The sequence below is a fragment of the Mustela erminea genome, chromosome X, assembly GCF_009829155.1.
Source record: "Mustela erminea isolate mMusErm1 chromosome X, mMusErm1.Pri, whole genome shotgun sequence".
NCBI lineage: Eukaryota > Metazoa > Chordata > Mammalia > Carnivora > Mustelidae > Mustela > Mustela erminea.
The window spans coordinates 75,471,276-75,499,035 of NC_045635.1; the positions used below are offsets into that span (position 1 = coordinate 75,471,276).

General features: G+C 35.4%; 2 protein-coding genes and 1 long non-coding RNA gene across 3 annotated transcripts in view; 1 reads left to right on the forward strand and 2 right to left on the reverse strand.

Moving 5' to 3' along the window:
• LOC116583199 overlaps window positions 1-3,436 on the reverse strand; it is a 69,848-nt gene extending 66,412 nt beyond the window's left edge. Inside the window, exon 1 of the long non-coding RNA XR_004282648.1 lies at window positions 2,025-3,436. This is a non-coding gene — a long non-coding RNA (uncharacterized LOC116583199). The remainder of the gene's footprint in view (window positions 1-2,024) is intronic.
• A 616-nt stretch (window positions 3,437-4,052) lies between these two features.
• NAP1L3 (nucleosome assembly protein 1 like 3) lies at window positions 4,053-6,829 on the reverse strand. Its single transcript, XM_032331387.1, has one exon. The coding sequence runs from the start codon at window positions 6,421-6,423 to the stop codon at window positions 5,032-5,034; it is 1,392 nt and encodes a 463-aa protein (XP_032187278.1). The 5' UTR covers window positions 6,424-6,829; the 3' UTR covers window positions 4,053-5,031.
• A 117-nt stretch (window positions 6,830-6,946) lies between these two features.
• Window positions 6,947-27,760, forward strand: part of FAM133A (family with sequence similarity 133 member A) — a 53,003-nt gene continuing 32,189 nt past the window's right edge. Inside the window, exons 1-2 of the mRNA XM_032331590.1 lie at window positions 6,947-6,961; window positions 7,838-7,906. The gene's annotated coding sequence lies outside the window, so the exon portion shown is untranslated. The remainder of the gene's footprint in view (window positions 6,962-7,837; window positions 7,907-27,760) is intronic.

The following is a 27,760-nucleotide window of genomic DNA, read 5'->3' on the forward strand; positions in this document are numbered from 1 at the left end:
GTTTTAGGGAAGGACCCTGAAAAAAAGCAATACTGCAGCTCATCTGGAAAAATAGATAGGTGAAAATATCTAAAAAAATAAACTTAAGAGCAAGTTTTTTAAGAAACTTTTCTTACCAGGTAATAAAATGTATATCAGAGATTTGTTTTAAAAGATTATACTGGCACAAGAATAACTATTTTAAACAGAACAGACCAGGAGTAGGCCCAAACACATGAAGTGATGGATTACATAATAAAGGTGGCAATTAATTACATTGGATATTTAATATTCATTAAATGGTATTGAAAAACTAGTGAGTTTTGTTGAGAGGGAAAAAAAGGTGTACATCTACCTCTATCTTTACATCAAAATTATTCCAGAAGGATTAAGGCATTAAATGAAATTATAAGAGTACTGTAAGAAAACATGGGCAATTAAAGAAAAGATCTTGATGTGTAAAGTTCTTTCTAAGTCAAATACCCAAAATCTATTATAGGGGGAGAAAGGATCAATGTGACTGTATTAACATTAAAACTCTTCTGCAGGGAAGAAAGGAATAAAATCAAAAGAGAAAATGTTTCAACATATGCAACATTTTTCCTTTGAATCAATTAGAAAAAGATGTTCCTAACCTAAATACCCATAAGAAGCTGATGCAATAAATTATGGCATATCCACTTTATATATGTTAAAACAAAATATGTTAAATGAAAAGTGATAGAGATAGTAGTTATAATAATAAAGCTATAGACATCTTTATGTAAAGTGTGGTTGTCTTTGAAGGCCGAATTGTTTAAAATAATTTTTATGCTTTTCAGTATAATTTCCAAACTTTTTGTAATGAACATATTTCATAATCAGAAGATGTAATACAACAGAGATCAAGTGACAACTTTCAATGAAGTGTAGTGGAAAGAAAATAAACTCCATTACCTTAACTTACATAACTCATGAATACAGGTGAATGAAACACTTACAAACTCTAGCTTTTATCAGCATTACAAAGGAAAAACAACTTCATTATGTTTATTTTTTCTTTATAAATCTATGTGTCACACAAAAATTAAAAATTCATCTAGGAGAATTGATATTAATGTGTTCTTGAAAGTTCTTAACTCTATGCTACTTTAATCAAGTGATAAAATTTTGTAAGGTACCATCTCACAACAAATCACATTTTTACAGCACAATAATGAAGGCACACCTGGAGCAAGCTGACTTAAACTCTCCTACTTCTGAGCTGGAGGCAAAACACACACTTGGATTGGCTCCCCAAGTACTTTTTTTTTTTTTTTGCTGCAAGTAAATATTTGCTTCAGTGAAGAGTTCTAATAATTTTCCCACTCTCTAAAAGCTGTATCACACACACACACACAAAAATCTTAAGGACTAAACTACATAGAAATAAGCAAAGATGCTCTAGAAAATTTATGTTCTGCATCTCTTGAAGAAAAGTATACTTCTAAATGCTATGTATTTAATAATTAAATATTTCACTTTAATAAAAAAATGTACTCTACAAAAAGCACAAAACAACATCTGAAGTAATCCATAAGCTTACTGAAATTATTACACGGCCCGTTGTCCTAATTAGTACATGTGCTGGTGGGCACAAACGCCTACCTCATCAAGTGAGGATTTATACTTTTTTCCCAAGAGGCTGCAATTCCTTTTTTTGTTTTTAACATTTTTTAAATTCTTTTATAAACATATAATGTATTATTGGCCCCAGGGGTACAGGTCTGTGAATCGCCAGCTTTACACACTTCGCAGCACTCACCATAGCACATACCCTCCCCAATGTCCATAACCCCACCACCCTCTCCCGACCCCCCCAACAACCCTCAGTTTGTTTTGTGAGATTAAGAATTTCTTAAGGTTTGTCTCCCTCCCGATCCCATCTTGTTTCATTTATTCTTTTTACAATTCCTTTTTAAATTTGGCTTCTAACTTATCGCATGGCCCCTTAAGGTTTTTTTAGCGGGGCGGACCAGTATTGCTAGACTCACACATATGGGGTAATTTGCACCATTTTGACTAACCGTACAGTCACTTTGTCCACTTAGATGGAGTTTCTTCCATTACCTCTTCAGCAGTCCTTACTTTTACTTAGTCAGTCAGGAGGAGAAGAAGGGCATGGGATAGGGGAGGAGGAGTCCTCCTTGGTCCGGTTGGGAGCAGGAAAGGAGGTCGCCTGTTTCCGCCTCGATTCACATATAAAGGAAAGCAGCGCGCCAGAAGCTAGTCGCAGAAAACTGCGTAAAAGCTCTTCTGCCTCTGCACTCCGCTCCTGAGTTTCAAGCTCAGTCAGCTCCTCCTTCTGGCATTAGTCATTGGCTGGATAAGTATGATGGACAAAGCGGGTAGCCCAGCGAATGTGCCAGCCCAAAGATTGCTCTGCTCTAGCCAGTTTCACTAGCCAGGGTGGTAGAAGCTCCAACCGCAGACAGCTTGCATTTCCGGAATTCTAGCCTTACTGACTTAAACATCTTTGGCACCTACCCTGCCCCTCTCTTTCCCTTACCCTGCCACCTGTGTCTTAAACAGTAAAGGTAAAAAATAGCTGCCTTTTCACTTCACTTTACATCTGCCCAACTTGAATTAATCTTTAGATTTGAGCCAAGAAGTTGTGAGAAAATCTCATTAAGAGACAGACTGGGAGGAAGTACACCAAGCAACAAACAGGTTATCTTCCTGCTGCGTGTTTCTGAATGATTTTTATATTCTACATTTCCGCTGTAGAATATATATTCTACATATTCCGCAAATATTCTGAGATGTGTTCCTTTAATATTGGAAAATACAGAGTGGGTAGGGTCTAAACACTTCAGTAAGTGTTCTAAGATGCGATAAAGGTTTTACATTCCACGTAGAAGTTGTAAGGGCTCTGCTGTGTTGTCTGGCAAGCACAGTGTACCTCCAATTTGGGAAACTCTGCAGCAAAGATCCAGGTATACCATATTTATTATAGTCTTCACTTTGGCCCTGGTATATAAGTAAATCTGTTACCATACCCTTTCTTGATGGATACGGTATCTCAGAACTAAAAGAAAGACACTCTCAAAATTGCAGTGGTGTTGCTGAAAGTAATTCATTTGCTTCCTGATTTTGTATAAATCCTAACAACCTAAATATCTAAACATATATGATTGGTTAAATACAGTGTCATGGATTGTAATTTTTCTACATTTATAGGTATGAGGCTAGGCTAATGTTAAACAGGGATAAAACCAAGGTATTAAACTGTATGATGGGATTTGGAAAGATTTTCAGGTAATTTTATACCTAGAGATCCAGAATTCCCCAAATCCTCCTGTCACAGCTCTTTCCTTCAGGTTTTGAAGGAAAATATACATGGACGGGGAAAACAGCAAATGTGAAATAAAATACTACTTTACTCCCACAAACAGTAAGAGACTGTGGACTCTGAGAAACAAACTGAGGGTTTGGGAGGGGAGAGGTGTGGGGCGTTGGGTGAGCCTGGAGGTGGGTATTAAGGAGGGCACATATTGCATGGAGCACTGGGTGTGGTGCATAAACAACAAATTTTGGAACACTGAAAAAAAAATAAAATTATCTTTAAAAAACCTTTTTACTATTTGTTGTGCTTTTGCCTTTCTGCCCTGCGCAAACTTCTCTGGTAAGCTGAGTTTTAAGGAGCCTCAACCCCAAAATCTCAGGATCTCATTACCCTGTAACCAGCTGCAAGGTCTGAAGAGGTGAAAGTCTGTTGCCATCTATTAAAAAAAAAACAAAAGCCACATCTGGGGGTATATGTCATTTACCCATCCTACTCTTGGAAGTGAAAGCAACAGCTTATACAGATGTCCTTTCTGGGTGAGGTGCTACTTCCCTCTTCCCCCTTCTGCCTATCCCCACTCCCTCCTATCCCTTCCACTCCCCACCCTCCTTCCTTTCCCTTCCTCCCCTACTATTCTCTTTCCCTTCCCCCTCCCTTCCACCCACTCTCCTTCCATCCTCCTTTCCTTTTTCCTTCTTTCACTTTCCCCTCTCTCCCCCCTTCTCCTCTCTCTTAGCCTTCCTCCCCTGTTCTCTTTCTCTCCAATCACTCCAATGTATATTATGCAAAGAAGAGCAAAGATCTGGGAAACATATCAGAATGTTAATAATAGTTACATATTCTTTTTAAATTTCCTTTTCTTCAGTATTTTCTACTTTCTAGAAGACCCACATTTTTTATAATTAGGAAAAATGTTAGATTTTTATAGCATGATACACTTTATTTGACATTTATTTTAGGATGCAATAGAACAACATGAAAAAAATATCAAATGATACAAAGTGATCATCCCAGTGAAAGACAAAATACAACATATTACAAAGAAAATGTGGTTAGTAACTTTAGTTTACAATTACACAGTATAAGATGAGGAAACTTAAAAAATACTGTCATATTAACCCTTCAGTGGTAAACAATAACTTTGTTATTATTAATTTATAGACCACTATGTCACACAAATAAATGCCATAATATCATATATGGTCTTGATGGACATTCTTAAATTTATGCTAATCTTTTTTCAAGCAGTCAAATTTCATGGTTCAGCTGTTCTAGTTAATGTAAGTACTGTATATCTATAGCAAAGTAATGAAGGCACAGCTAGTGCAAGCAGATTTAAACGTTTAGTTTTCTGGGCTGGGAAAAAAAAAAACACACTTGCACTGGTATTTCAGGAACTCTTTTTTTTCAAGCAAATATTTGTCTCAATGGACATGACAGTTTTCACAGCTACATTCTAATAGGAACATTACTAAAGGACTTTGCAAAAACAAAACTCTATAGCACCAAAGGAGCATGCTTTAGATAACTGACAGCATTTACGTATTTTGAAGAATATTACACTGCAACAGTCTAGATACTGATACTTGGACACTGAAAGACAATTTTTTAGACTACCAAGAAAATATGAAAACACAGGACTGTAAGGAATGCTAGTGTTGAGGTTATACAGCAGTCCTCCTATAAACCTGCTTCACTGCTACTTGACATTTTGAGAGGCTTGAAAATTCTTTCAGGCAGCCTCTTTTTTATTTTCGATATTTTCTGTTTCCATAACCTTTACCATCATCATAGGTACCTTTGACTTCTCCTGTATAGTAATAGATTGATTTCAGAATGACGTTATCATGTAAAATTTGACCAATTTCAAAGTCCTCACCCAGGATAGCATCTTCTCGTGGTTCCAGCTTTCCAATCTTAGGAATCTCAGGAGGGCTAAAGAAATTGAAGAATGATGCATTAGGAACCACTCTTGGCTGAATTTCAATTTCTCCAGTTGCCGTTGTGCGACTCTGGGTGGTTGTCACGGTCACATCCTTTCCGCTTTTCCAATCTATCTTACAGCCTTTGCAATCTTGGATTTCCCATCCCCAAGAGAAGAAGGGATCATTGTGATCTGGTTTTGACTTTATTATATATGTCTTGGTCAGCATCTCATTTCTGAAGTATGGATTGGGTAGAAAATAAAATTCAAACGTGTAGCTTATAGGCTGGCCAGGTTTTGAGAACTTTAGGCTAATATCTGACAAGAATTTCAAAATAGGGGCATCATACTTCTGAATCATGGGCCCGAGTTTGTCAACATTCTTTAAAACAGTCAGCCAGTAGTCAGGAATGCCTTTAGGATCTTCTTTTTTAGGCTTTCCTTTACGAGCTCTTTTAAGATTCGCTCTTTCTTTGGGCCTGACCTCAGGAATTCTTTTAGGAGCCTCTATTCCAGCAGTCTTTGCCTTAGCCTCGGCTTCTTTAGGCTGTTCTTTATCTTCTGCCTTAGGCTCTTCTTTCATTTCAGGCTTTACCCCCAGAAAATCTTTAGACTCTGCATTTTCTTCAGCCTTTGCCTCAGGAATTTCTTTTCGAACCTCTTTTTCTTCAGCGTTCACCTCAGGTTTTTCTTTAAGGTCATCATCTTCTCCGTCACCCTCTAAGGCAGGCATTTCACTAATGTCTTCCTGCACCTCCTCATCACTGCTGAACGCCTCATCCTCTGAATTCCATTCATATTCTTCTTCTGCAGGTTCATATTCTGCATTGATTATTTGAAATCGCCGATCGTACAGAGGCTTATTGAGTTCGGCATATTTTCTTTCGAGATCGTGAACTGCCTCTAAAAACAGGATGTCTACCTTGTCACATTCATCTTGAATATTTCTGAGCGCCTGCACACGATTTCTAACTGCCTGAGGCAGCCGATCTACGAAACTTTTACCCAACGGAGTCCGCCGTGCTCTTCTGGAAGGTTCAGATACCCTCTTCTTTCTATATAAGCGGCTGCGGCTACTGCTGCTGCTGCTGCAACTAGTGCTGCTGCTAGAGCTACTGCTGTCCGATTCTTCCCCAGAATTACTAGCCGAGCTAGCCATCTTCTCTTCAGCAACCCCTTGGGCGGCTGGTTCCATGTTAAGATCCGCTTCTGCCATTTTGCAACCCTGGAAACCGCTTAATGTGGTGACTACCACTGAGACCGCGCGCTTGGAGATGGACAGAAAATGACTCACGGATGCTGGGGTAGTGGCGGAGGCCGGGGCTGAGAAGGTTGCAGCCGCGAAGGTAGCAGTAGCGCAGGGCGGGGCTGGGTTAGGCTGGGCTGGGCTGGGCTGGGCTGGGCTGGGCTAGGCTGCCGCGATCGCGCAGAGGTGGAAGCGGCAATGGAGGCTTGGGCGAGAGCGGCGGCGGCAGGGCCTCTCACTGTACCTGCGGCCAACCAACGCGTGCCGCAGCCTAATGGCGAAGTGTAAGACCCCAAGATCTCTCCAGGCTTTAGATCGCAAGCCCCCACCCCTTGCAGTCAGAACTGCCGTTAATTTAGTTCCCAGTGTGCCCTTAGCTCGCGCCTCATTTGCTGGGCAAGTTTTGATTGACAGTCTCTAAGCCTAATGAAAAACTAAAAGCACCCGCCGCCCTCCAGGCCCCTCCCACCTTCCCAGATGCTCCCTGGTAGCTGAGGCACACACCCTTGTAAGACGTTTATTTCCCCTCAAAATTCTGTCTTTATAGTTATATAATTCAAAAACAAGCTTAGATATGAGGTAAAAATACTAGCCATCGTTCCTAACAAGGGAAGAGGGGTATCTTTCTCCCATCATCTCATCCTGAAATCCCGTTTGGTTTGTCAGAAGCCTTTTGACAAAAATCTGTTTTTAAAAAATTGGATGAAAATACTCCAAATGGCATCATTGGGTAGTGTGACTATGATTTTTCCAAAAAATCTCTTTTTCTAAATACCCTTGGGCGTGTATTTTTACACTGGAGAAAAAAAAGGGAGTCATTTAATGGCAAAGGGGGAAGGGGCTAGAAAGCAGGCATAATGTGTCCACGTATCAGTTTTAATAAGTACTATCTGTGGTGTTTGGCAAGCCTGGTTTATATCCATCTACAAGGTTTGTAGATGGATATACATGTTGGATATAACCCATGTTGCCGTGAGTCAGTTACACCATTTTTGCTATATTTCTCTTTTTAAACTGGCATATAATATACCCCAACCTTGCTACTGACTTGCCACTAGCTGTTCTCAATGCTTGCAAGAACTTTGTAGATGAAATACAAGGGCATTCAAACGTTAGGCAATATTATTTAAAAGCAGACGGTTTGCTCTATATTTCTGAGCAGCAGTTTTCAATTCCATGAACAGCCAGATGGGAGGGGGAATTCGGGCTGACGAAAAGTGCATCCTCTGTCAGGGTATACTTTACAACGTCATCTGCCACCAATTTTCTTCTAACATTGTAATATTCCAGCCACACTAACGTATGATTTACAAATCCAGTGATATGTGAATAAACTTTTGTAAAATGAAGATTAAAAACAGGTATCTGTTATTTTTATTTACAGGATTCATTTCTGCTACAGAACACCTCCATTGGTACAATCCAAAAGACCAGTGTTTACTTTTCATTAAAGGTAAGAAATATATTTAGCCCATTTTTATGAATGACAAGAATTACCTATCTGTATTTGGATAAAAATTCACAGGATATATTACAGTCTTTTAAAGACTTAGTTGGAAGATAGCCTGATATTTCTGTGGAAGAAAAAAAAACACATATTTGGGTGATTTGATATACTAATGTAGAAAATAACCTAATAAATCACATTCAGTGTCTAAATCTGTTCATAGAATACAAGTAGTAAATTAAAATATAAAACATGAATTATCACTTCAAATGAGTAAAAATATTAAAGTTTAGATTAATCTTTGTGTTACCTGTTTATTATAGAATTTATGCTTTGTCATTTAGTCATATATTTTTAAAAAGTTAAGGAACACTTTTCAATTTTGGAAATAAATTTACTTTTATTATTTCTGATTTTCAAGGTATATAAACATTGGAAAGAAAAAACATAGAAAATTCCAATGATGGTAAAAATACAGAATATTAACAATCAAATAATAACCATTGCTAGCATTTTGATGAATTTCCTTCTTTTCATATTTTTATTGTCCATTTGAGAATTACCTATTTATATATTTTGCTTGCTTTTCCACTGAATTAAGAAATAAATTAATCAGTGGTGAAATCTTACAGAAAAATAATTTAAGTCAACTGTGACTCCTTTAGGAAATACATCTTTCTGACTTATAACATTGGAAAATACATCTTAACTACAGCTTTCATTATAAATTACCTAATTTCAATTTAAATTGCCATCTAAACAATACTTTTCAGGGATTAGTACTTAATCATAATGAAACAATGACGTTTGGCATGAAACAAGGAGAATAAAAACAGAAAAAAACTTGTAAAAAAACCTCAAATACAGATATTAATGAACTATTTTGATTTTTTGGGTGTCCTTTTTCCCAAGCCAAAGACTATAGGTGGCTTCTAACCATAGTGGTCTACTTTTGATGTGTCTGTGCTACCTTAGGTTCTTGTAATGTACTTTCATTTTTGAGGCTTTTCTTGGTCTATTAGTTAACTTAATTTTATTATGGCAATTTCCTAAAAGAACATAAGTGTTTTCTTTATATAACACATTTAATTAATGCATTATATTATATATTTTCTACTGTGAATATTTTTGTAAGCATTCTAGCATATAACATGCTTATTATTCTTCATAAGGCCATCTTTAATTTATTTGCATAGTGATATGTTCTCTGTTTCATTATTTTATGATATTTTGGGGGGTCAAATGTTCATACTTGTACATGAGATGATGCTTAACACAGAATCTATTGGTATATTCAGTCTGACCTTCCCTGTTATGAACATATACACAATCCCAACTACTACCAACCCTGTCACACAAACACATATACATAATATGCAATAAGTGCTATAGCATTATCTCTGTTATAGATATTTAAGATGCCAAACATTGCAATTTCATTTATTTGTGGAGTTACTTTTTTTTTGTTTTAATTATTCATCTAGACAGCTTTTATTGAAAACACAAGTTAATTCTTTTTAAAAAATAATTTTATTTAAGTACAATAGATACAACTGTACATAAAGTACACAATGTGATGTTTTAATAAATCTTTATATTGTGAACTCATCACCCACAGTCAAGATAATGAAAATTTTTGTCACCCCCAAAAGTTTCATTATGCCTGCCCTTGTTCCTACTTAGGCAAGTACTGATCTGTTCTCTGTTGCTATAGACTAGTTTGCATTTTCTGGGATGTTATATAAATAAATTGATGACTCACATGCTATGTATATATTTAACGTTTTAAGAATTAACTGTTTTCCAAAGTGGTTGTACAATTTTGCATTCCTACTAGGAACACCAACACTTGGTATGGTCATTCTTTTTAAATTTAGCCATTTTGATAGGTATGAAGTAGTATCTCATTTTGGTTTTACTTTGCATTTCCCTAATGACTGAGGGTGCATTTAATTATATAATTATATGATTTTTTTTGTAGTGACTTACCATCCACATATCTTCTTTGGTGAACTATCTATTCATATTTTGCCCATTTTCCTATAGGGTTCTGGTCTTACTATTGAGTCTTAAGAATTTGTTATATAATGTGGATACATGTCCTTAGCAGATGTAAATTCTGCAAGTATTTTCTCCTAATCTGTGGATTTTCTTTTTATCCTCTTAATAGTGTCTTTCATAGATTTATTTTTCAGAAAAAAGAAGTCTGTAATTTTGATGCATTCCAATTTATCATCTTTGTTTCTTTTATGAACCATGTTTTTGGTGTCATCTCTAAGAAATCTTTGCCTAGCCCAAGATCAAAAACCCAAATCAGGAAGATATTCTTCTATGCTTTTTTGGAAGTTTTATACTTTGAGATTTCACATTTAGATCAGACCTATTTTTGTACCTGGTATAAAATATAGATTGAAATTAGGTATCGAATTGTCCCAGCATTGGGGACATTTCTCTACTGAATTATCTTTGTACCTTCATCAAAAATTAGTTGTCCATATATGTGTTGGCCTCTCTATTCTCTTCTATTGTGTATCTATTTTAATTGCCTAAATTGTAAACATTTCTTAGATATTTTTGGGAGGGAATGAGAAACAAATTGTGAGATAACAGAATTTAATTATGGTGGAGACAGTTAAATAGCTGGATCTTCATCCTTGGCCTTTCATTTTTGCTCTCAGATATCTGAGGGAAAAGGAAAATAATAGCACTGGTAACCTAGAAGACAAATCAAAACAAGAAACACAAATGCTTTTCTGTTTTTGTGGAATCGTCAGTGTGTGGCTATCTACAGCCCAGCCACAGGAGTGGTAGCTAGCATTATTCAGGAGCATAAATAATCCCTTTGTTTTCTCACCTGTGATAAGAGAGATCAGTTTACTAAAATGTACAGAAAGCATTTTCAAGATGTTAGTAAATTATGATTAAAAGACAGAATTGTCATAAATAACTGGTTATTATTTCATATTGTGAGTTTCAAATTTCATATATTGGTTATTATTTCATCCTGCAAGTTTCAAAACAACATTATCTCATTCAATACTCATTCCTAAAATAAAGATACACACAAATGAATAGAATATGGTATATAGCTATAACATTTGAGTTTTAAAGAAAATTTTTGTGATTTACATTTCTGGCATGATAGCCTTACTTCATGGTGTTGAAAAGGGCAATTACAGGGCACCTGGTTGGCTCAATCATTAAGCATCTGCCTTCAGCTCAGGTCATGATGCTGGGGTACTGCGGTGAGACCTGTATCAGGCTCCCTGCTCAGCAGAAAGCCTGCTTCTCCCTCTCTTACTCCCTATGCTTGTGTTCCATCTTTAGCTGTTCTCTGTCAAATAATAAATAAAGTCTTTTTTTTTTTAATTTTGAAAAGGCAGTTACAATTAATGCAATGACAGAAAAGGAAAATCAGTTACTAATTTGGATATTTGTTCTAATGCTAGTTTTAAACTTAAAAATAGCATACATGTTCAAAAATGTAAATCCACATTGCAGAGGAACACTTTTACGAGGGTGTTCAAAAATCTTTTGCCCATGGTACTTATTTGAAGAATTCTTACATTAAAATTCAAATAAACCAAACATTTTTTTTTTATTACAGGTGTGGGGGCATTTTATTTAACTCTTCTAAAAAGGAGTGAAAATTTTAAAGAACTTAAATGGTGACCAGTGTCCATGCATGTGTATATGATTACAGTAACTATTTCTAAATTTTACATTACATATGGACAATATAGAAAAAGCCCAAATGGATGTTCTCTGCCAAATTTTTTCAGAATACCAATATATATTTAATTGCTTTAGTGCAACAAATACATATCCCACAGCTCTTCAGAGTTGATGGCCATTTTTATATCAAACAACATACACACAATTCACAAAACCCTTTCTTAGAGTATAAAAGAGGAGAATCCCAATAATTAACAAGTCTTAGCATTTGATTTCCTTACTAAGACATTATGACCTGATTTTTAGTGTAGGTTCTAGAGTCAGAATTGCTGGGCTTGAATTCTGTTCTTTTCTCTTTGCTAGTTGCATTAGATAGTGGGCAAGCTACCTAACTTTTTTTTTTCTTTTTTTTTTTTTAAAGCATTTATTTATTTGACAGAGAGTGAGAGGAGAGAGAGCACAAGCAGGGGGTGCTCCAGAGGGAGAAGGGGAAGCAGGCTCCCCGCTCAGCAGGGAATCTGATGCGGGACTGGATCCCAAGACCCTGAGATCATGACCTGAGCCTTAGGCAGAGGCTTAACCCACTGAGCCACCCAGGTGCCCCTACCTCACTTTTCTTACCTCTGTTCTCCTTCTCTAAAATGGGGCTAAGAATGGCACATAGAACTAAAATTCAATATTGTTTGCTACTTTTCATATTACTAATAGTACTAGATCTTGATAGTTCTAAGGTCAAATAGCCACTTATCCTGGTTGGCATTATGTGCCTACAGAATATCTTCTGTTATTTCAAAGGTAAAAAAATAAAAAATTAGCACAACACAAATAAAATTCCAAACCAAGTATTGTTTTAATTTTTATACCATACACAGCCTCCTTTCTTTCTTGAGAACTTTTAAACTTCCTGACAGTCCTAAATTATATAATCTTCTTTATCTCAACCTCAAACATATCTCATGTTTATTTTTATGCCATTTATTTTTTATTCTATTATAAAGGTTAAGAGTATAAAATTTGTACATAATTAACTACATATATCTAAAAATATAATAAAATAATTCCCAATGTGTTAGTGACTTCTGTTCTTGGTATTAATAACATTTTTTTTTTACTTTTAATGTGTTCTTTAGACATAAAGTGCTATGCATTGTGACTTAATTTTAAATACCCATCAAATGCCTTAGATTTTTCTTTTTTTCCCTTTTGCTTAGAGTAGTGGTCTCAAGCCTACCTAATAGCTGTGTCAAAGTATTGTCCTTGTTGGAGGTGGAAGGGATTTTAGAGATCCTTTAGTCCAATATCCTTATATAGACTGGGAAACTGAGGCCTTCCCTATTGGATGGACATTCTCTGTGTTTTTAAGTGTTTGTCACTACAAGCAACACATTTACAAACATTATTATGTATTCAAAGTCGTTCTTACCAATGTTAATGATTTGGGCTTAGGGGCAGATTAAAGAGTAAAGAAAGGTCCTCTAATAATGGATAATTATTCTAAGAATTATGTAGTAAGTGCTCATAGTTGTCACTGAATAATAGCTAACTTCATAATTTTCAATGTATCAGACACTGAATCAAGTACTTTACTTTTACTCTTTCATTCTAATGAACACATTGAGGGGTTCATTATTATCCTCATACTATCCTCATGTAATATTATCTTCATATCATCCTTAATGTTCTTAATGAGAAAACTAAGATTTTAAGTGAATAACTTGCCCAAGGTCACATGGTTTATAATCAGAAGAGCCCAGACGTAAAACCAGATGGTTTGATTCCAGGTGTTAAATTCTTACTCTGCCATCTTTAGTGAACAAAAATGAATGAACTCTTCAACAGAGATGCTTAATCTGGATTTATTTAAGTGATAACTGTGGCTACTTTTCTGTTCCTCTGGTAGTAGTTGTTTTTATGATGTGAGTACCTTTAGGGGCACTAGTCCTCAAGTTCCTCTGATTTATACATGAGTGTTGTCTTGAACTGACAAAGTATACTAGAACAAGCTAATTTAACAAACAAGACGGTTTTCATTGGTTCTAGCATGCCTAACAGCTTTATTTGTTTAATAACCAAACACTGGGAGGTGCCAATGTATCCAGTCCATAATTAAATGAAAAACATCCTAGGGAGTTTACCATTTAAGTACCCCTTATGGCAGAGGAACCTGTACTTTGACGAGCCTGAAGGTATGAACTGAAGCTACCCTTCGAAAGCAGGAAACTCTCTTGAAATCTATACATTTTAACTATAAACTTATTTTCAATATTTGATGTATATTCTATAATTTATTGACATTAGTTTTTATGTAAGACAAAATTTCCTGCCCTTTAGTAAAACTGACACCCAGGAAGATGTGTTATGATGATCCAATCCATTTTCATATTTCAGGCAACACCACAGGCTCTGGGGCTGTACTTGCCTGGATTTAAATTCTTTCACTTACTGACCGTGTGGCTCTGGAGAAGAAGTCACACATCTCTAATTCTCAGTTTCTTTATCTATAAAAAGAGGGTAATGATAGGAACTGCCCTTTTGGTTGTTATATAAAAATTAAGGGGATTATATAAATTGTTTAGTAGATGCATAAAGGCTCAGTAAGTGTTATTATTATTATATACTTCACAGAGCCACATAGGGATTCCTATCTCAGTTCAATAAGTATGATCCACAGGCAAAGCTAATGACTTTAATCAGCTTAAATTGTGTTCTATATGTACACCATTCCCTTCAACTTAGAAAATAAGTTGAATTTGCCATGTGACCCAAAGCTACATTTTATTGTTAAAGTGAGAACTGATATCCTTGGTTTAGTTATTTTCCACTGTGGCAGGATTTTCAATTTAATTGTATAAGCATGTAATAAAGCCTAATGTTTCACTTTCAAGGCAATGATAAGTAACACTTCATTGTTCTTTGAAAAATCTTCCTGAAAACACTTATCATATGCCTTCTATAATCCAAATTTTAGTAATACTCCAGTATTTGGAATCAGACCTGTGTTTATATTATAAGCTGTATTTTTTTTATTTATTTATTTTTCTTTTTCTCTTTTTCTTCTTTTTTTTTTACATTTTTTTTAAAATTTTTTATTTTTTATAAACATATGTTTTTATCCCCAGGGGTACAGGTCTGTGAATCACCAGCTGTATTTTTTAATTGTATTATGTTAGTCACCATACAATAAATCATTAGTTTTTTATGTATAAGCTCTATCTTTTACCTTCTGGTGACCTTGGGCAAATTTCTCAACTCCCTTTGCCTGAAGTTCCTCATCTGTAAAATAAAGATAATAGTACCTACCTCCTACAGTCATGATGAGTTTTAAATAATGTAATACAGCTTAGACCATGGTGAGTCTCAGCAAATTCTAAATTTCTTACTAAACTTATCCAAGAACATTTACACAATGGAATATAGTTCTTTAACTCTTCATTTCCTTTAGGGCTATTTACTCAGCCTACCTTACATTTTGTATGTTTTTTGAATTAATGACCTGACTTCCTGATAGTAGAACTGTTCCCACGTGCTGCTGAAGTAGAAATAATTTTTAACCTTTAATTACACCCTCTTTTATATAACAATTGTCTCCTAAATGTGTCTAATATACTGGTATAACTTCTATGTAGCAAATAATATCAGTTTGATTCAATTTTCAGGATTTAAAGAGTTCATGTTTTTGCAGTCAATTTTTAAATAGAAGTATGTCACATATTTTATTAATAGCTAGAGACCATGCAGAGTCTTCTGAAGAAAAATTCTAGAAGATAATGAAGATCTATATTTAATATTAAATTGTTTAACCCCTTCGTTAATTAGCTATTACTCCATAAGACAAGATTTCTAGAAAATAATTATCTGAAACTTGCTTTACAAATAATAGGCATTTAAAGGTAAATATATATCAAACTATCAGGACATCGCCTTTCAATAAATTGCATAGTAAATATCATAAAAATTGCTACTCAAAAATTTCAGTTAAGTAAAATGAATAAGTCCTAAGGATCTATTGTACATTGTACCTGTAGTCAACAGTATTTATTAATAGTACACTTAAAGTTTAAGAGGCTAGATATCATGTTGAGTTTTTACCATAGTAAAGTAGGGTGTTATATGCAACTGATGAATTATCAAACACTACATCTGAAACTAATGATGTGTTGGCTAATTGAATTTAAATTAAAAAAGTAAATGATAAGAAGGCTACTCAGAGAACCAGATTAATTTTTGTTTTTGTTATCAGAGCTTTGTTATCTGAATTGAGCTTTGTTATCTGAATTATCAACATGTCACATTGAATTTTCCTTTCTTTTAGTATATTTAAAAAAACAAATTCCTTAATTTCTTAATTATTTGAAACACACTTTTCCTTGGGAAATAATTTTTTTTAATTTTGGGTTTCTTTTTGTTTTGTTTTTTTTCTTGTTTTATTTTTATTTTTAATGTTTTTTTACACAAAAGGCAGTTATTAAGACATTTATGTGATTGGGAAAATGCCAGAAACCAGAGCTTGAGAACACATCTGCCAAAAGGGCTGGTTCTAAATATGTACAAATGATGTCCATAGTAGAGTGACAGATAAAGAAGGCAGACTGCAAAACAATATCTTCAGTATGATCTCATCCATATAAAAAAGTACATATGAAAAGATTATATATATATATGTGTGTGTGTATATATATATATATATATACACACACACATATATATATATAATCTTTTCATATGTACTTTTTTATATATGTACTATATATATATATATATATGCAGTGTGCATGTGTCTATAATTTCATGTTCATTGAAAAATGTCTGAAAATATATGTAACAAATTAATGCAATCAGGTGAAAGGGAAACTTAACTTTTTATTTTCTATTCTTAAGCACAGTTTGAAATTTTAAACAATGAGAATATATTATTTTTTAACTAAAATTTGTAAAGAAAAATTTAAGGCAACAAGGCTTAACATATTTTTTAAAGATTTTATTTGTTTATTTGACAGAGAGAGGAAACATAAGCAGGGGGAGTGGGAGAGGGACAAGCAGATTTCCCACGGAGCAGGGAACCCAATGCAGGGCTTGATTTCAGGATCTCAAGATTATAACCTAAGCTGAAGGCAGACATTAACCGACTGAGCCACCAAGGTACCCCTATGCAAAAGCTTTTTGATTTTGATGTAGTCCTAATAGTTTATTTTTGCTTTTGTTTCCCTTACCTGAGGAGAACATATCCATAAATATGTTGCTAAAGCTGACATCCAAGAAATTACTGTCAATATTTTATCTTCAGAGTTCTATGGTTTCATATCTCACATTTAGGTCTTTAATCCCTTTTGAGTTTATTTTTGCGTATGGTTTAAGAAAGTGATCCAGTTGTATTCTTTTGCGTGTAACTGGCCAGTTTTCCCAATACAATTTATTGAAGAGACTGTCTTTTCCTCATTATATATTCTTGAATTTTTGTCATACATTAATTGGCCATATAAGTGTGAGTTTATTTATGGGCTCTCCATCCTGTTCCATTGATCTATGTGTCTAGTTTTATACTGTTGCCATATTATTTTGATTATTACACCTTTGTGGTTTATCTTGAAGTCTGAAATTGTGATGCCTCCAACTTTGTTTTTCTTTCTCAAGATTGCTTTGCCTGGGACGCCTGGGTGGCTCAGTGGGTTAAGCCGCTGCCTTCGGCTCAGGTCATGATCTCGGGGTCCTGGGATCGAGTCCCGCATCGGGCTCTCTGCTTAGCAGGGAGCCTGCTTCCCTCTCTCTCTCTCTGCCTGCCTCTCCATCTACTTGTGATTTATCTCTGTCAAATAAATAAATAAAATCTTAAAAAAAAAAAAAAGAAACTGTTTAAAAAAAAAAGATTGCTTTGCCAACTTAGGCTCTTTTGTGGTTTCATACAAATTTTAGTATTATTTGTTCTGGTTTTGTGAAAGATGTCGTTGGTATTTCAATACAGATTGCATTGAGACTGTAGATTTCTTTTGGTAGTAGGGATATTTTAACAATATTAATGCTCCAAACTATGAGCATGGAGTATCTTTCCATTTGTTTGTATTGTCCTTAATTTCCTTCATTGTTACTTTATATTTTTCAAAGTACAGGTCTTTTACCTCCATGATTAAGTTTATTCCTAGGGATTTTGTTTTTGGTGCAGTTGAAAAGGGAGTTGTTTCCTTAATTTCTCTTTCTGCTACTTCATTATTAGGGTATAAAACTCTACTGATTTCTGGATATTAACTTTGTATCCTCCAATTTTACTGAATTCATTTATTACTTCTAGTCTTTTTTTAAGATTTTTTTTTTTTTTTGACAGTCAGAGATCACAATTAGTCAGAGAGGCAGGCGGGGTGGGGAGCAGGGAAGCAGGCTTCCTGCTGACCAGAGAGCCCAATGATTCCAGGACCCTGAGATCATGACCTGAGCCGAAGGCAGAGGCTTAACACACTGAGCCACCCAGGCGCCCCATGTCTAGTCATTTTTTGATTGAGTCTATCATCCACAAATAGTGACACTTTAACTTCTTTCCCATTATGAATGCCTCTTATTTCTTTTTCTTATATGATTGCTGTGACTAAGATTTCCAGTACTAGGTTGAATAAAAGTGGTTAAAGTGGACATTCTTGTCTAGTTCCTGATCTTTAAAGAAAAGCTCTCAGTTTCACCATTGATATTAGCTGTGAGTTTTTATAACAACTTTATTATTGCAGTATTTTCCCTCTGAACACACTTTAATAAGAGTTTTTTATTGTTATGGGTGTGGTGTTTTGTCAGATGCTTTTTCTGTATCTATTTAGCTGACCATATGATTTTATCCTTTGTTTTGTTGATGTGGTATGTCATGTTGATTGATTTGTGAATATTAAACTATCCTTGCATACCCAGAATAAATCTCACTTGATCATGGTGAATAATCTTTTTAATGTATTGTTGGATTTGATTTGCCAATTTTTTTTAGGATTTTTGCATATATGTTTATCCAGCATATTGACCATAATTTTCTTTTTTAAAATTGTGCATTTATTTGTTTATTATTAATTAATTAATATTATGATAGTCACCATACAATACAACTGTGGTATATGCCTGGTTTCGATATAGTGCTGGCCTCATAGAATGTATTTGGAAGGTTTCCTTTCTTTCCATTTTTTGGAATAGTTTAAGGAGGATAGGTATTCACTCTTCTTTATGTGTTAGGTAGAATTTTCCTGTGAAGCCATCTGGCCCTGAACTTTTGTTTGTTGGGAGATTTTTGATTACTGATTAAATTTTTTTTGCTGTTTATCAGTCTTTTCAAGTTTTCTATTCCTATTTCACTTTTGGTAATTTATATGTTACAAGGAATTTATCCATTTCTTCCAGGTTGTCCAATTTATTGGCATAAAATATTTTGTAGTATTCTCTTATAATCCTTTTATTTATGTGATGTCAGTTGTTACGTCTTTCCTCTCATTTCTGATTTTATTTATTTAGGCCCTTTCTATTTTTTGTGGCTGAGTCTGGCTAAAGGTTTATTGATTTTTCAATTTTGTTTATTTTTTCAAAGAACCAGCTCTTGGGTTCATTGTTTTGTTTTGTTTTGTTTTCTGTTTTGTTTTTTTCTTTTTTTCTTTCCTTGTGTTCACCTTGGACTTTGATTGTTCTTCTTCTTTAGGTATAAATTTATTTATTTGAGCTTTATCTTTTTTTTGAGTTTTTTTTTTACTCTTTTTTTTTTTTTTTTTGCATATTTCTTTCCTTCTTAGAACTGCTTTTGCTGTGTCCCAGAGGTTTTGGAACACTGTGTTTTCATTTGTCTCCATGTTTTTTTTTTTTTTAATTTCTTCTTTGGTTGTTTATTGGTCCATTGATTGTTTAGTGTCATTTTTTTTCCATTTTTTTCTTGTGATTTATTTTTAGCTTAATACCATTATGGTTAGAAAAGATTCATGGTATGATATCAATAGTCCTATTTTTATTGAGGTTTGTCTTGTGACTAACATGTTATCTATTCTGGAAAATGATCCCTGTACATTTAAAAAGAATGTGTAGTTTGTTGTATTGGGATGGAATGTGCTGTATATATCTGTTATGTACATCTTTTCTAATGTTTCATTCAAAGCCACTGCCTACTTTTTGAGTTTCTGCTTGGGTGATTTATCCATTGATATAGAGTGTTAAAATCCCCTACTATTATTGTATTACCATCAGTTTCTCTCTGTTTGTTTATATTTGTTTTATGTGTGTAGGTGCTCCAATGTTGGGTTCATAGATACTTACAATTTTTCTGTCCTCTATTTGGATTGAACCTTTCATTTATATATTGTTCTTCTTTCTCTCTTAGTGTTATTTTAAGTCCGTTTTGTTTGATCTAAATATTGCTACTCCAGCTTTATTTTTATCTTTGGCTTCCATTAGCATGGTAAATATCTTTCCATCCTTTCATTTTCAGTCTGTCTGTGTCTTTAGGTCTGAGGTGAGTCTGTTGTAGGCAGCACACAGATGGGTCTTGCTTTTTTATTCACTTTGTCATCCTATGTCTTTTGATTGGAGTATTTGGGGTATTTACTTTTAAAATAATTATTAATTTGTTATTTGTGTTTTGGTTGTTTCGTAGTTCTACTGTATTTATTTTCTTCTCTTACTCTCTTTGTGATTAATGAGTTTCTGTAGTGTTATGTTTGACTTTTTTCTCATTTTTTTGTGCATGTACTATAGGTTTTGGGTTTGTTGCTTGCATGAGATTCATAACAACTTCCTAAGTATATAACTGTGTATATTAATTTAATGGTCATGTAACTTCAAACACATTTTTTTAAAAAGTTCCTTTCTTGCTCCCTCCTCCAATTTTATGTATAGGCTATATTTTTTATTATTTACATACAATTAATTAACATATAGTGTATTTTTAGCTTCAGAAGTAGAATTCGGTGATTGATCAGTTGTATATAACACCCAGCGCTCATTCATCACATGCCCTCCTTAATGCCTAGTACCTTTTTATCCCATCCCCCACCTCCTTCCCTTCCAGCAATCCTCAGTTTCTTTCCTATGGTTAAGAGCCTCTTTGGATTGTCTCCCTCTCTGATTTTGTCTTGTTTTATTTTTTTCCTCCCTTCCTCTATGCTCCTCTGTGTTGTTTCTTAAATTCCACATATGAGTGAAATCATATGATAATTGTCTTTCTCTGATTGACTTATTTCACTTAGCATAATACACTCTAGTTCTATCTACATTGTTAGAAATGGCAAGATTTCATTTTTTATGGTTGACTAATATTCCTATGTGCAAGTGTGTGTGTGTGTGTGTGTGTGTGTGTGTGTACCAACTCTTCTTTATCCATCTATCAGTAGACATCTGGGCTCTTTCCATAGTTCGGCTATTATAGACATTGTTGCTATAAACATTGGGATATAGGATACAGGTACAGATCACTACATTTGGATCTTTGGGGTAAATACCTAGTAAGGCAGAATAGCTCTACTTTTAACTTTTTGAAGAGCTTCCATATTGTTTTCCAGAGTAGCTCTACCAGCTTGCATTCCCACCTGCAGTGTATGAGGGATCCTCTTTCTCTACATCCTCCCCAACATGTTGTTTCCTGACTTGTTAATTTTAGTCATTCTGACTGGTATGAGGTAATCACATTACCTCATTGTGATTTTGATTTGTGTTTTTCTGATGCTGAGTGATGTTGAGAATTTTTTCATGTGTCTGTTGGTCATTTGTGTCTTTTTTTGGAGAAATGTGTGTTCATGTCTTCTGCCCGTTTCTTGACTGGATTATTTGTTCTTTGGGTGTTGAGTTTGGTAATTTCTTTATAAATTTTGGATACTAGCCCTTTATTTGATAAGACATTTGCAAATACCTTCTCCCATTCTGTCCATTGACTTTTGATTTTGTCAACTCTTTCTTTTGTCTACAAAAACTTTTCATCTTGATGAAATCCCAATGGTTCATTTTTGCCTTTGTTTCCCATCCTTTTGGAGATATGTCTAGCCAGAAGTTGCTGTGCTTGAGGTCAAAGAGATTGCTGCCTGTGTTCTCTTCAAGGATTTTGATGGATTTCTTCCTCACATTTAAGTCTTTCATCAATTTTGAGTTTATTCTTGTGTATTGTGTAAGAAAGTGATCCAGTCCCATTCTTCTGCATGTGGCTGTCACATGCACCAATTTTCCCAGCACCATTTATTAAAGAGACTGTCTTTTTTCCATTGGATATTCTTTCTATATTTGTTGAAGATTAGTTGAGCATAGAGTTGAGAGTCCATTTCTGGGGTCTCTACTCTGTTACATTGATCTATGTGTCTGTTTTTTTGTGCCAGGACCATACCATCTCAATGATTACAGCATTGTAATATAGCTTCAAGTCTAGAATTCTGATACCACCAACTTTAATTTTCTTTTTCAACATTCCTTTGGCTATTTGGGCTTTTTATTTTATTCCATACTTAGGATTATTTCTTCTAACTCCATAAAAATGTTGACTTATTTTGATAGAGATTGCTTTGAATGTGTAGATTGCTTTGGGTTAATATAGACATTTTAACAATATCTGTTCTTCCAATCCAATGAGCATGGAACATTTTTCCATTTCTTTGTGTCTTTCTCAATTTCTTTCTTGAGTGTTCTATAGTTTTCAGAGTACAGATGTTTTACCTCTTTGGTTAGGTTTATTCTTAGGTATTTTATGGCTTTCAATTTAATTATAAATGGTATTGATTCCTTGATTTTTCTTTCTACTGCTTCACTATTGGTGTATATAAATGTAATAGATTTCTGTAAATTGATTTTATATCTTGCACTTCTTTAGTCCTGCTGCTTTTAGAATTTTTTCTTTATCATTGTATTTTGCCAATTTAACTATGATATGTCTTGGCATTGGCCTCTTTTTGTTGATTTCAATGGGAGTTCTTTGTGCCTCCTGGATTTGCATATCTCTTTCCTTCCATAGATTAGGCAAGTTTTTGGCTATTATATCCTCAAATAAACTTCTGCCTCTTTTCTCTCTCTTCTTCTGGAACTCCTATGATAGAAATGTTATGTTTGATGGACTTACTAAGTTCCCTATATCTATTCTCCTGTTGCATAATTCTTTTTCTCTTTTGTTCAGCATCATTATTTTCCATTATTCTATCTTTTATATCACTATGTTCCTCTGTTTATTCCATCCTTGTGGTCATTCTGCTGCTGTATTTTTGGCTACTCTTTTCCTCAGGTCATTTGTCTGCAGAGTTTCTCCTTGTCTGCAGTGGGCAGTGTTTGGACCTTGGCTAGAGTATGGCCAGTTTTATCTAGTTGTTTCCTGGTCTGCTTGTTAAGCGAGACCTGATGCTACTTCCACTAGGACTGATGTCCTGCAGAACTCTCTGTCTGGGAGACAAAGTGCATCCAGTGGTTTCTACTGTCTTCCAGCAAAAGGGCCCACTGCATTGGGACTCAGGCACACTTGCCTGAAAAAAGCAGTACCAGCAAAGTACAGGAGGGCCAGACTTGGTGTAAGCAGGTTAGGCAAGTGTAGGCTCTGTACCACTATCTAAATCAAGTATAGGCTCTGTACCACTTACTATACCTGGTATATGCTGTGTGGGGGGTGGGGGGTGGAAATGGTGTCAGCCAGTTCCTTTGTCCCCAGAGAGTAGTCTCTGTGGCTAAAGCTCTCAGGTAAGCACTCCCAGAGGAGTGAATAATTTCCCCTTATATGACTCAAGCATTTTTCAGATCTCTGTTTTTAAGCTATCTCCAGGTTGCTTGTCTGCCTGGAGCAATGCATCACACTTTGGCCTCTATCCCACCCAAGCCTGCTGCCTTTTAAAACTCCAAACCTTAGAGTCATCCTGTGGTAGAGGCCTGCTCTGGTCTTCTAGGAGAGGGTCTTGCTGCACTGGGATGGATGCAGATTTGACAGAGATAGGTAGTCATGCCAGAATGCAGGGGCATGGGATTTGAAGCAAGCAGGCTAAACAACCAATGTCAGTATGAGAACCCTCAGCAGGTATGTCTGTTGCTTATACTGAGTGGTAAGGGAGCAAAATGGCTCCCCCAGCTCTTTTGTCCCTGGAGAGGCATCTCTGTGAATACCACCTATCACAGAAGTACTCCAAGAAGAGGGAAGAATCTCTCCCCAGTGCACCATAGGATCCTCCAGTCTCACTGTGTGCCATGGGGTTGTTTGCCTGCCTTCTCTCCAGTGTCCTCAGTTCTCTATCCCAGCCAAGTCCACAGACCTTTAAAACTCCAGTGTTAGAGCCCTGACAGTTGCAAAAACTCACAAGAAATCAGACCCTGTCATTTCTCCAACCAATGGCTTTAGGGAATTGTTCTCCTTGTGTGTTTTCCTCTGGGCTCCTCTCTCTCCTGCCTTTCTCTGCAACCAGGGCTCCCTTCCCTCCACAGACCTGCAATGACATTTCTCCTCCAAACCACATCATTGTACTTCCTACCTTCCTTGATGCAGCCTCTTCTCTCCCTCTAGTTGTGGAGTTTGTTCTGTCAGTCCTCAGGTTTATTTCTTAAGTATTCAGAATGATTTGGTAGTTATCTAGTTGTGTTTGAGGTAGCAGATGAGCCTAGGATCCTCCTACTATGCTGGCACCTTAGCTTTTCTGTATATGTTTAATACCACAGGAAATAATAGATGAATAAATAGTTATTGCTACCCTAATGAAATTCTCCATGTAGTATCAGAGTCTAAACTAATCTAAGTATAAAATAGACAGCCAAATGTGTGTCTCTTTTGAGCTCCAGGTGCATATAATCAACTGTCGATTCAAAATCTCTATTTGGATATCTAGCAGGCCTCTCAAAATTAACATGTGCAAAAGTGAATTTGCTCACCCATCTTTTGCCACTTATTCTCTTTTAGTGAGGCCCATCACAATAAATGGTACCTCTCTCTACCAAGTTCTAGATATTTGGTAGTCGTCTTTGATTCCTTTTTCTCCCTCACCTCATATCTAATCAGTTCCTGAGTCTTCTTAGTTCTACCTCCAAAATAGTATCTCTTAATTTCCCATTTTTCTCCTACTTTGGTTCCAACATCCTAGTCCAGACCATCATCATCTAGTACCACTACTGCTTTCAAAACTGTCATACCTAGACTACTGCCTAACTCATCACCCTACATTCCTTTTTAGCCCACTAATATTACTTATTTATACAAGAGACAAAATGATCTTTTATTTATTTTTTAAGATTATATTTACTTATTTGACAGAGAAAGACACAACACAGCAAGAGAGGGAACACACGCAGGGGGAGTGGGAGAGGGAAAAGCAGCCTTCCCACCAAGCAGGGAGCCCAATGTGGGGCTCCATCCTGGGATGGGACCTGAGCCAAAGGCAGACGCTTAACAACTGAGCCACCCAGATGCCCCTAACATGGTCTTTTAAAGATGAAAGTATGATCACATCATTTCCCTGTTTAAAATTTTCAGTGATGGGATGCCTGGGTGGCTCAGTTGGTTAAGCATCTTCCCTTGGCTCAGGTCATGACCCCAGGTCCTGGGATCAAGTCCCATACTAGGCTCCTTGCTCAGCAGGGAGTCTGCTTCTCTCTCTGCCTCCCTTTCCCCCTGCTTGCGCGCTCTCTCTCTCTCTCTCTCTCTCTCTCTCTCTCTGACAAATAAATAAATAAAATCTAAAACAAAAAAAATAAAATAAAATTTTCAATGGCTCCCCACTTGGCATACAATATGCTCAGTTAAGGGTATAATTTAAGAGCCATGGCATTCTAGCCCCAACTTAGTCCAAGTAAACATCATCTTTCTCACTAGATTAACATTTCTTTCGCATCCCATTTTACTTACCTCCTGTCTATTATTCATGTGATAGAATGATTTTTCTATATGTCTCTCTTTCTCCTTTATTCTAAACTCTTCCCATGGCCTTGTGGAGGAAGTTCAGAATCTTTAATATTGCCCACAAGATCCTTTATGATCATGCTCCTGCCCATTTCTTCGTCATCATCCCATGCCACCATAATCATTGATCATTACCCTCCTGTCATATTGTCCTAATGTTTCTTGAAGGAAGCAAACTAATTCCTATTTCAGTACCTTCATATGTGTTTTTCTTTCTGTCTTGAACAGGACCCTATCCACTCTACCTGGTTGAAGGCTGCTCATCTTTCAGGTCTTATTTTAAGTCCGACTTTCAAAGAGAGATCTTCCCTGAACCTATAGACTAAGTATTGGTTATGTGCCTCAAACTCTGTGCATTTTCTTTGTAGAATCATTCTAGTTTTCATTATGTTGTTATTTGTGGGTTATTTATTTACTATGAGCATTTCTAAAATCTACAAGTTTAGTGACCATAATTATATTTCAATGTCATCAGCACTTCCTAGGATAATGCTGGGCATAATAAATATGAGTGAATGAATGAACCTGCCATAAGAATATTAAAAGATAAAGAAATTATTCTCTTCTAAAAGGATCTGGAAGGTCAGAAATTGAAGGAAAAGTATTCTAGGCAAAGGAAGCATGTTTGTTTAAAGTCAGAGTTAGGAAAGTTCTTGGAATATTTGAATAATTGTAAGCTACCTGTTACTAAAGCATAAGGATCTCAGTGATACATGGAGGAAGAGGAAAGAATAAGAAGAATGGGGTAAATGGGAGATGAGGTTAGAGCAGTAGATCAAGGCCTGGATCTTTCTGCCAAACTAGGGAATTCAAGTGTAATTAAATAAATATTTGGGAGTGACTGAATGAGGTTTCTTTGTTTGTTTGTTTTTTGTTTTATTTTTGTTTTTAGGAAGGGTAACTAGAATTGGCAGTGTGGAAGATAGATTGGACAGAGAAAAGAGTAAAAAGTATTATGTGTGCAAGTAGGGCATACTTGGTGCACAGTATTTGCAAAGCAAACTGTATTATTTATAGGACCCTCCTAAAAGCTTCTTACTGTGTGCATGCAATGTCACTGAGATAACTATTACTTAATTTCAAAATTTTCTTTGAAATTTTTGCTAAATATGAATATAGGTCCTCCCATTATACCTTCATGATGTAATGATAATTCTTAATACTAACAGTTCTAACACTATGAAATTATATCAGCCTGACACATTTACCTTTTTGAAGTATATTCACATATAGTACCTTATTTGATTTTCACCAAAACTCATAGACTAGAGACAGCTCTTCTCATTTTATTGAAGTAAAAGCTGGACTCTCAGAGGGTAAGAGATCATCCTAAGTTTATATAATTAGTATATGTGAGATGTAGCATTAGAACTTCTTTCTGAGTCCAAGGCCGTTCTCAATTCAGCACATACCCATGCATATTAGCACCAATTTTACTGTCATTATTTTTTATAACTAATGCGTTTTATAAAGGTTTTATAACAAGTTCTTATAACTTTGAAGTAACAAGGTTAACATTTGCTACCTTCAAGTTGCTTTTGAAATCTTTCCACAATCTATAAGACCTGAACAAAGGCTGAAAATAATCACATAGATAAATGGATTATGTATTTATTATTCATTTAAATTCAATGTTGGTTATTTATTAAAAATAGCACTTATATTTTAGATATTTAAAAAATCTAGGAGTTATTTTAAGAGGGAAAGAGTGAGTGTCCATGTAGAATAATTGCATTGTGTTGGCAGAACAGGGATTACCTCATTATCTTTAGAAGGTGAAGGATGGAAAGAAACTGGAGTAGAAATGAAGAAAGTTGGAAATGGAAACATCTTTTGAGAACAATTACACAGCATGTTTATTATTTTTGGTAATTTTGTTTGGAATGTCTTTTTTTTTGAAGATTTTATTTATTTATTTGACAGACAGAGATCACAAGTAGGCAGAGAGGCAGGCAGAGAGAGAGAGAGAAGGAAGCAGGCTCCCTGCAGAGCAGAGAGCCCGATGCAGGGCTTGATCCCAGGACCCTGGGATCATGACCTGAGCCGAAGGCAGACGTTTTAACCCACTGAGCCACCCAGGTGCCCCTGGAATGTCTTTTTAAGACTAGTTTTTTTTAGAGCAATTTTAGCTTTACACCAGACTTAAGAGGGAGGTACAGAGATTTCACATATATCCTTTGCCCTCCACACCTGCATAGCCTCCCCATTATCTACATCACTCACTAGAATGGTATTTTTTTTTAACCAAGGATGAACCTATACTGACACATCATAATTATCCAAAGACTGTAGTTTACATTAGGTTTTTCTCTCGCTTCGGCAGCATATATACATTAGGTTTTTCT

Coding starts and splice junctions, on each gene's coding strand:
- NAP1L3 (XM_032331387.1), bottom strand. CDS start 6,423: ATGGCAGAAGCGGATCTTAACATGGAACCAGCCGCCCAAGGGGTTGCT.